At 51.6% G+C, this 10388-nt stretch overlaps 1 protein-coding gene across 1 annotated transcript; it reads left to right on the forward strand.

Annotated features, from left to right (window-relative positions):
- Positions 1-334: 334 nt before the first annotated feature.
- Positions 335-9251, forward strand: adamts1 (ADAM metallopeptidase with thrombospondin type 1 motif, 1). The gene is made up of 8 exons (XM_056302123.1): positions 335-1484; positions 2660-3000; positions 3239-3371; positions 4020-4477; positions 5249-5435; positions 6287-6465; positions 6827-7002; positions 7128-9251. The coding sequence occupies exons 1-8, from the start codon at positions 872-874 to the stop codon at positions 7873-7875; spliced, it is 2835 nt and encodes a 944-aa protein (XP_056158098.1). The 5' UTR covers positions 335-871; the 3' UTR covers positions 7876-9251.
- The last annotated feature ends 1137 nt before the right edge of the window (positions 9252-10388 follow it).

Genomic DNA, 10388 nt, shown 5'->3' on the forward strand with positions numbered 1-10388 from the left:
TACTGCATGCCAGCCTGACGCATGTTGGATACAAGAAATGACGAAGAGAAATTAACTCACAAAGCAATCGAGAGGAGGATGGGGAGGGGAGGGGGGCTTTAGGTCTGTTTAATAATCCCACCTACAAGCAAAATAAAATGGGGGGGGGAGGAGGAGGAGGGGAAAAAAGGGTTTCTCGGGCAAAAACGTCCTACTCCACCATGATTGATTATTATGGCAACGCTCCAAGACGCGCTGCGTTTTCTTTTGCGCAGGAGATTGGCCCCTCTCACATCAAAGGGCCCCCGGGGCAAGGGGGTGGTCCTAGGCAGGGGCATATAAACAGGGACCGGCTCTTTTCTGACTGCAAGGCAAAAACACCAAGAGGAGCAGACTCGCAGACCGGGCCAGCAGAGATAGATCGCTGCCCCCTCGAAGTCAAGAGAGCGGAAAAGAGAAGCGCTTGTGAGACGGCTGCCGGCTGCCCGAGAGACGCACCACCGCTGTCGGCCAACTGTTGGGATTTACCGCTGAGAGCTCGGTTCCTACCCGCCCCCCCCACCCCCCTTCACTTGAAGAATAAGTGACTCTACGAGGCATCCTGCAATGAGTCAAACCTGCACGTAACTCTTGAGTGTTGCACTGGATTTGATTTTGATACTTCTTTTTTTTTTGGGGTTGTTTTAGGTTTTTGTTGTTGTTGTTGTTGAGCGTGCGTAAATTGAGAGGGGGGCAGTTTTATGGAAGTTTAAAAGTCTGGTTGTACGTAGTTTTTAGTGAGATTTAAAAAGAGAGAGAGAAAAAAAACATTTTCAAGGATTTTATTTGTTCCCTCGCTTTATATCGACGTCTCTCTCTCTCTCCACTTGGCGGATTTTCGGGTGATAACGTCATGTCTCTGCTGCGCGTCTCGTTCGGTTTGATCGCCGCGCTGTGCGTCGGCGCGGTGCGCACCGCGTGGGAGGAGAGCGCGGTGGTGCCGCTCAGACTGGACCCGGCGGCGGCGGCGAGCCCAGCCCAGCCGGGGCGGACTCCGTCCGCGGAGGAGCTGGAGAAGGAGGCGGAGATGCGGGTCTACCGGTTGGACGTATTCGGCATGGAGCTGCTGCTGCAGCTAGAGCCTGACCAGACCTTTCTGGCGCCGGGGTTCGTGTTCAGCGTCGTGGGGAGTCCCGGCGCGGCTCTGCCGGAGATGGAGGAGTCCGACGGCGGGGCCGAGCCGGGCTGCTTCTTCTCGGGCACGGTGAACGGAGACGAGCGCTCCGCCGCCGCGCTCAACCTGTGCCACGGTCTCCACGGCGGATTCTACCTGCTGGGGGAGGAGTACTTCATCCGGCCGCTCAACGCCAGCGGTGCGCGCAGCACGGAGGACGACGTGCACATCGTCCGCCGGAGACGCCGCGCGTCGTTTGCCGAGGAGGGGAGCTCCAAGTGCGGGGTGAACGAGGACGAGGAGAGGGTGCCGGAGAACCTGGAGAACAAAGCCCCCAAGTCAGACCAGAAAGGTAAAGCAATGCACAGTACGCACACTTTCATGATGTTAGGTCGCTAGTATCATTTGCATCCCGTAGGCATGGGTGTAGCCGGGGGGTGGGGGTGGGGGTTCGGCCTACAGCCCAAGACTTTTAAGTAAATCATCAAATAAGCCAAGCCAAATTCTTTTGTGTGTCTGTATACGTCTTTGGCAAAGGAAGGATTGAGGAAAAGGTCCCAAAAAAAGTCCACAAAGTCCAACCGAAGTGTATTCTATGAAACCAAGCAGCAGTTACCTTACAGGACCGAAACGAGTCCGTATCGTTACCATATGATGTTTAAAAACTTGTAATATCCGTTACTTGGTGGATGTCCGTCCACTAAAGTACAAGTTGTAGTGTACTATATACACTTTATAGTATACTGCAACTTGTACTTTAGTGTACCGGTGGCCGTAGTAGTCTACAATGGATCTAACTCCAGTCAGCAGGAGTTAGCCGGAGTGCACAGCAAGGGTTAACCCGGTGGACCCAGCTCCCTTTTGACAGCTCACAACCAGCGAGGAGGGGGAGGGAGGGTGATGGCGGGAGGGAGGGAGGGAGGGAGGGAGGGGAAAGGGAAGGGGAATACGGGGCTGAGGGCCAGCCAGAGCCGGCAGGGTCGCCTCCTGGTACAGACTTAGCACAGGCGGACAATTCTCACAAGCAGCAGGAGGATTTTCTCCGCTCACATAATTTCCCTCCGGAGAAGGTCATTTTAGGAATGTAGATGCAGTTGGGAGGTGTGTGTGTGGGGGGGGGGGGGGCGGGGGGGCGGTGTTGTTCAGTGTTGTGACCGCTGAGTCACGGCAGCGCGAGCTCCTCCAGGCACATCCGCAGAGCTCGAGCTCTCTTTGGAGCCTCTATCCTTTCCGAACAAAACACGAAACAAAACACGGGCTTTGTGAGGGCCATATTTAGGACTCTGGTTCAGTGCCAGAGTACGAGTTTTACATCGCGCGGACTGTTCTAGACAAACTAATCCGTCCAATACCACAAATACATGCATAGCTGCTCAAGTATACACGCAAAAGAAATGGACCTAGAAATCGGACATCACATTGTCAGTGTACCCTATTAGTTTTCACAGTTTGACTCACTCTCATGTCCCCCCCCCCTCTCTCTCTTTCCTGGTCGCTCTTTTTCAAACCTCCATCTTCCCCTCCCAGCTCACCAAAGGACCAGGCGTTTCGTCTCCGTCCCCCGCTACCTGGAGATCATGCTGGTGGCCGACCAGTCCATGGCCGAGTTCCACGGCGCCGGCCTCAAGCCCTACCTGCTGACCATCATGGCTGTGGCCTCTCGCCTCTACCGCCACCCCACCATCCACAACTCCATCAGCCTGGCGGTGGTGAAGCTGCTGGTGGTGTATGAAGAGGAGCGAGGTCCCCAGGTCTCCTCCAACGCCGCGCTGACGCTCCGCAACTTCTGCCAGTGGCAGCGGCAGCACAACCCACCCAGTGACCGCCACCCCGAGCACTACGACACCGCCGTGCTCTTCACCAGGACGGTAGGTTATTAGCATAAATCCTTCAACCATACAGTTCCATTACTTTCAGCTCTAGCCAGCATCACTCAGGGTCTGTGTCACACTCTAATTGCTCCCTGGAACCACTAACTAGGAACAACAATCCTATTGTTACAGGGGTGGGGGTGTAACCATGCGTGTTTAGAGAAGAGAAGTGATCAGAAAGACAACATCAAGCTAACATCTGTCCGCTCTTTTTCCCTCTCTCTCTCTGTTTCAGGATCTGTGCGGCGCCCACTCTTGTGACACCCTGGGCATGGCCGACGTCGGCACGGTGTGTGACCGCGACAGAAGCTGCTCCATCATCGAGGATGACGGGCTGCAGGCCGCGTTCACTGTGGCGCACGAACTCGGTAAGACCTCCACACAAAGTGGAAATGAAAAGGGTCTCTGTTTTCGTTACAATAGCCCCAGAAAGGTCGGTCAAGAAATTAGCGGAGCAAAGATAGCTTAGCGTCTCTTTGCGAAATAGGCGGGAACAGAAGCTTGGCAACCAAAACACATTTTCCTACCCTGTGGGTAGAAATTTGGCAGTGGCTAGCGGGATTGTTGTAAAAATACGGATAAAAAAGCATTATTAGCTTTGCTAGGTATTAGATGTTAGCTTCCTCCATGGCGAGCTCCCTGTTGGAGTTCAACACAGTCCAAAGCCATTATGCTATCGGTCAGTAGCATGAAGTCGCTTGTCCAAGTTAACCAAAATTGAACTCTACACAAAGGCAGTTTTACTTTGCTACCAGAGGCGAATATGCTGATCACAACTTTTCCATTGAAATGAATTGATTTCAGTGTGAAATATCACTGCTGGTGATGTTTGGTGTTAGTGTGACCAGAAAGTTAAGGCACCTAGAAGTTTTAAGCTACAAATCCATGTCCTTCGTTAGACAGGAAAACACAAATGCATGCACCCAAGATAACCATCATCTCCCTCTTCTGTCTTTCCTTCCGCCTCCCTTGCGCTTCCTCTCTTCCATCCATCTTCATTTGGTCTCCGCCTCCAGGCCATGTCTTCAACATGCCCCACGACGATGCCCAGCTGTGCGCTGGGATCAACGGGGAACACTGGGGCTCCCACATGATGGCCTCCACCCTGTCCAACCTGGACCAGCAGCAGCCATGGTCGCCGTGCTCGGCCCTCATGATCACCACCTTCCTGGACAACGGCCATGGCCAGTGCCTTCTGGACAAGCCATCCAAGCCCCAGCCACTGCCACAGGCCCTGCCCGGGATGGCGTACGATGCCGACCGCCAGTGCCGGCTGACGTTTGGCGAGGAGTCCCAGCACTGCCCAGACCTGAGCACCACGTGCGCGGCTCTGTGGTGCACGGTGACGACAACGAACGGCTTGCTTGTATGCCAGACCAAGAACTTCCCCTGGGCGGACGGGACGCCGTGCGGACATGACAGCTACTGTCTGGCGGGACAGTGTCTGCATAAAACCCAGGCGGCCGTACACCAGGTAGGCATAAGAATCTGTCCCAAACCTTTTCAGTAAACATAATGAATCATTAAACAGACGCCGACGCTGATAATTGATAGAGTAATTCATACTTCGACGCTGAAAGTTAAGGTTTTTAAAGGAATAGTCCGGAGTTTTTGTAGTCTATCTCTATCTTATGTAGTACACAGGTATAATTTTCCCAGTCGTCCATCCTTTTCTTCATACTGGGCACACAGAACCATCTTGCCATCTGAAGTGCAATGTAATTAATGGACGCCAAATCCACAATCACGCTAACATGATGATTCAGCAGTCCATCACTGCACATTTGAATGGTCATTTCACAACATTAGTTGTTTTTGATGATGAGTCAAGTTCGGTTCCTACCACGTCACTTCCTACAGCAAAGTGTATAAACGATTATCAGCAGGAGTCAGTCCACTGTGGCACTGCAAAGCAAAAACTAAAAGAGAATCTAACAATAAAAACAACTGTACATTTTTTAAAGCGACCACTATAATTCATTATGATGGACTGATGTAGCATCATGTAGCGTCATGTGGCGATTATATGAATATAATAGACTAGTCCGTCAATCTGGTCTATGGTAAGGCCATTGTGAACAAAAGATCTTTCATCACCAATGTTGGAATATTCTCTAATTTGCATATCAAATTAACTGGACCAAGAGTGAATTGACCTCACACATGTATCAGATGACTTATACATTGCAGCGGTCTTGAACGTGCTCATATGCAACTGTGACACCACTGTGCCCTCTGTTTCCAGATTCCTGTCAACGGCGGCTGGGGAGTTTGGGGTCCGTGGGGCGACTGCTCTCGGACCTGTGGCGGAGGGGTGCAGTACTCCTTCAGGGACTGTGACAATCCCCTTCCCAAAAACGGCGGCAAGTACTGCGAAGGCAAGAGGATCCAGTACCGCTCCTGCAACACAGAGACCTGCCCCGATACCAATGGTAAGAGAGCTTTTAAAATGGACAAAACCACGTCCGGGTGGCGTAGCGGTCTATTCCGTTGCCTACCAACATGGGGATCGGCAGTTCGAATCCCAGGCTTACCTCCGACTTGGTCGGGCATCCCTACAGACACAGTTGGCCGTGTCTGTGGGTGGGTTCAAACACTACATGCTGCACTAGCGCCTCCTCTGGTTGGTCGGGGTGCCTGTTCGGAGGGGAGAGGGGACTGGGGGGAATAGCGTGATCCTCCCACACGCTACGTCCCGCTGGTGAAACTCCTCACTGTCAGGTGAAAAGAAGCGGCTGGCGACTCCACATGTATCGGAGGAGGCATGTGGTAGTCTGCAGCCCTCCCTGGATCGGCAGAGGGGGTGGAGCAGTGACCGGGACGGCTCGGAAGAGTGGGGTAATTGGCCAAGTACAATTGGGGAGAAAAAGAGGGGGGCGAATCCCCCCCCACCCAAAGAAAATGGACAAAACCGAACAAAAAGTTCAGGTGTGGTGCTTGTTATTGCATGGATGCAAAGTTTACATAGGTCTTATCTTACCCAAACTTTGAAGCTTGGATGCAAATGTCCTCTTGCAATGAACCCGTGTTTCCAAAAAACTTGGGAAAATTAAATTTATGAGAGAAAAAAAAAGATGATGCGGCATGCATATATTTCGTTTCAAGTCATTTTCAAGTTTATAGTCTGTCTGGCTTCAAAGATCAGAGCAGTGCCTTGTTGCATCTTGCAGCTCGGTGTCAAAGTTAACATGCAGTTAACTTGTTGAACAAGCAGTTGTTCTGACCTCTCTCTCTCTCTCTCCTGCTGTCTCTCTCTCGCTCCTTCTCGCCCTCCTCTATCCAGGCCTGTCGTTCCGGGAGGAGCAGTGTCTGGCCCACAACGATATGTCAACTCATGTGTCTTTTGGCTCTGGTGAAGGAGTGGAGTGGGTACCCAAGTATGCAGGAGTGTCACCCAAAGACCGCTGCAAGCTGATGTGCCGGGCCAAAGGCACTGGATACTTCTTTGTCCTCAAGTCAAAGGTGAGGGTCAAGGGTCGATAGTTTAAAAGCTGTGATACAACGCAGAACACAGTGCAGTACACAAGGTTGTTTCATTCAATGCAGCTCTGTTTAGGAGTTGTCTTGCAACCCTCTCGGAGAATCTGTTTGTATCAAAACCTCTCCGTTACTTGTGCAGACCTGCAAGCCGAAGGGGTCGGCTACTGTAATGTCTCCCGGCCCCTTCGCTACTCCGTTACTGTCGATAAGACGACAGCTTTTTTCTTTCTTTTTTTTTACTTTTAGAAAAGAGCTGCACCATTCCATCTCCGTTTTTTCCCTTATATAGCTCTTTTGTTAGACGGGGCTGTAATATTTTCCTGTGTCTCTTTGCTGCCCCCAGGTGGCGGATGGAACACCCTGCAGCCCAGATTCCACCTCGGTCTGCGTGCAGGGCCAGTGTGTGAAGGCCGGGTGCGACCGCGTCATTGGCTCCAGTCGGCGCTTCGATAAGTGCGGCGTGTGCGGTGGGGACGGCTCCACCTGCAAGAAAGTGTCGGGGTCCCTGGATCGTGCCAGGTAAGGACGTCTTCCCACTGCTCCATATCCGCCCATGTGTACTTTTCATAGCAGTTATTTAGGACCTTTGTTTGACCTTTCGGACCTTTGTTTGACCCTCCTGTCCGCCCTCTTTTCCGCTCTAGGCCTGGTTACCAGGACGTTGTGACTATCCCCGCCGGTGCCACCCACCTCGATGTCAAGCAGCGCTCCCCCGGCAACGGCCGTCAGGACAACAGCTACCTGGCCGTGCGGCGCCAGGACGGCACCTACCTGCTGAACGGCGAGTACAAGCTGATGACCATGGAGACTGACATCCCCATGCGGGGGTCGCTGTTGCGCTACAGTGGGTCCTCCGCCATGCTGGAGCGCCTCCGCAGCTTCGCTCCCCTCCCCGAGCCCCTCGTCATCCAGGTGCTGTCAGTGGGAGATTCCCCGAGGCCCCGCGTCAAGTACAGCTACTTCTCCCCGAGGTTGCATAACAGCGCTGGGGCCTCAGGCAACGGAGGCGGGGCAGGCCGCCGTCCGTCCATCAATGCCATCCGTGAGGTCGGCGGAGCGGAGTGGACCCTGAGGGAGTGGGGTCCGTGCTCCCAGAGCTGTGGGGGTGGCACGCAGCAGAGGGAGTTGGTGTGTCTGGACCCCCACGGTCGTCCGTCCCGGGACTGCCCTGAGGAGCTCCGCCCACTGGCTTCGCGGTCCTGCGCCTCCCAGCCCTGCCCCTCCTGGCTGCTGGGCGAATGGTCGGCCTGCTCCAAGACATGCGGCCGGGGCTTCCGCAAACGTCCGCTGCGCTGCATGGCCCACGACGGACGCACGCTGGCCCACGAGAGCTGCGACCCCAAAGACAGGCCGCGACCCCTGCTGGACTTGTGTAGTCAGGGCGCCTGCTAAGGACCAACCCGGCGGGACTGCCATGCCCCCTTTTTTTTGATTCCACCCAGATGATCAGCCGTCAGAAAGACTCCAGACCAATCCTTTGCTCTTCTCCGCCCGTCGCCGCCTCATCCCGGTGACCGTTTTAACGAGGCCTACAAATGTTTACGACCAGAGCAATAGTGCAGCAGGTTCCAGTTGGTCCCGGCTGGTCTGGCAGTTGCCCACACCTCAAATGGGTCCACAGTGACTAAGACTGAGACTGCAACTGCATACCAAGGTCTATTATATGTGGCACTGCCACCTCCTGGCAGCAATGAGGACTGCACGCAGCTAGCTGCCTGCCTTTATAGCACAAATGGTGGCACATCTTACCGCCCCTCTCACCCCACCCACCCAGTGAAGGGGAATAGTACATGGACATTCCTGTTTCCTCTTTTTTTCTAAAAAAAAAGAAAAAGAAAAAAAAAAGCATGCTGCTTACCGTGCCAACGTCATGCTTGTGTGTGTGTGTGTGTGTGTGTGCGTGTGTGCGTGTGTGTGTCTGTAAGGTGTTTATACATGTGTGTGTCGTTTGTCCAAGCTGGGCTGGACAGACATTTAAGGGTGGGGTGGGAGGGGTGGGTGTTATTGCAGGTACCGCCGTGCAGAGGCGGGCACCTCCAAGCGAGTATATATATACATATGTAAAGAAAGAAACGAGAGAGACTCTCCCGCATATATTACTTATTCACCCCATCAGGTATGGAAGAGAAGACGGCTCATAGTTAGTGTGTTTTTTGTTTTTTTGTTCAAATTTGCCAGTCCACCCTCCTTCAAGCGTAGATCTTTGTAACCATCCGCGCGATGTACGCAGCCGATCATCGCTCTTAAGAAAAAGTAGACCCGTGCTTTGACCTTCAGCCACATCTCGCCCTTGTCCGCATGGACCCCAACGAGGGAACTGTCAAGAGACCAAAGAGGAGTGTGAGTGTGAGTGTGTGTGAGTGTGTGGGTGTGTGTGTGTGTGAGTGAGTGAGTGTGTGAGTGAGTGAGCGAGCGAGCGAGCGAGCGAGAGAGTAAATATGAGATCTAGTGAGGGACTTATCTCCTTCTACTACTTCATAAGTAAGTCTCTCATGCCTTCTGCGAAGGCACCTTGTTTCGTTTTATCTTCTTTTTTTTAAAATTTTGTACAGAATATCCAAACATTATTTATTTTTGTACAGCCTGTTAAATATAATCATGTGGCTTTTTAATATTATTTTTTATTTGTTATTTGTTATTGAGACCACAGAAGGAAGTAGAGTATAAAGAGTATTTATACAGTGTTATATATATAAATATATATATATATATATGAATATATATATATGGTCCCTAGGTTCATGAATAAAGTATCACATTGACCTGTGCACCCAATGTGTCCTGTGTGGTGGTCTGTTTTAAACGGGGATGTTTGTTGGGATGGGGGTACATTTACTTGCATTGAGCCGGGGCATGAACACACACACACACACACACACACACACACACACATCGTCCTTTCTCTTTTGTCTATCACTCACTGACTCAGTCCCAGTTCATTTTTGGCATTGACTGTGACAAACTACTCCCATGCAATGTAATACCGGATCCAGCCACTAGATGGGGGTATTTCCCGGCAAACTGTCATCGTGTGTTTTGTTAGCCTGTCTTGCCCAGCATCTTTAAATAGCATCTTCAAAGTGTAACAAAACCCTTGAATCGTGTTTTTGGACCAATATGCGTGTCTATCAATAATGGGCACGTCACCAAACCCATTTCAATGGAAAACAGACGTGGCTGTGCCGTTTTCTTTCGGGTCTTAAGTTTTCACCCCATCCGCCCGGCCCGGCACCACCCCGATCAGTGATGATGAAGTAGTGATTTTTGAGATAGCCTGACATCAGCGGGCAGAGATATACTTCCTTCCTCCACCCCCCCCACCCCCACTGGCATTTTCAAAAGTGCCTGTTTAAGCTAGGCAGAGACGGTCTTGTTTGCGTTGATGGAAAGTTACTTGTTGAAATTGCAGGTTTCATCAGGTATGTGGACGCGTCAACCGTTAAAGGAAAAACATATTATTTAGGATTTAATTACACTTTAAACGGCAGACTGAATGGAAAGCTTCATAAATGATTTTTGAAGCTCTTAATTGACTACAGACCTCTGTTCCCCTCTCACTTACTGACCCCCCCCCCCACCACCACCACCACCACCAACCCATCAACCCTATATAGCTAGCATGTGTATAGGGCTACATGTATCTTGCAGACAGACACACCGGTTGGGCCTGTATAAACAGCAATACTGATGTCCGGGTGGGGTGGGGGGGGCTTGTTCTCTCTATTTTACCCTCTTCTATTTGAAGTAAGAGATGTCCAAAACAGTTATGATGTGCTTGTAAACCCCAAGTTTTCTTTCCCTTCCCGTTTTTGTGACTCATTTGATTCCGATTCTCTGGTTAAAAAAAAAAACGACGTCAGTTTAAAAACCGAGGCCAATATGGCACTTCCTGTTAAAAACCGAGG

This window comes from Lampris incognitus, unplaced genomic scaffold (genome assembly GCF_029633865.1).
Source record: "Lampris incognitus isolate fLamInc1 unplaced genomic scaffold, fLamInc1.hap2 scaffold_557, whole genome shotgun sequence".
Lineage (NCBI taxonomy): Eukaryota > Metazoa > Chordata > Actinopteri > Lampriformes > Lampridae > Lampris > Lampris incognitus.

Coding starts and splice junctions, on each gene's coding strand:
- adamts1 (XM_056302123.1), top strand. CDS start 872: ATGTCTCTGCTGCGCGTCTCGTTCGGTTTGATCGCCGCGCTGTGCGTC. Junction 1,485..2,659: donor CCCCAAGTCAGACCAGAAAG/GTAAAGCAATGC, acceptor TTCCCCTCCCAG/CTCACCAAAGGACCAGGCGT. Junction 4,478..5,248: donor CCCAGGCGGCCGTACACCAG/GTAGGCATAAGA, acceptor CTCTGTTTCCAG/ATTCCTGTCAACGGCGGCTG.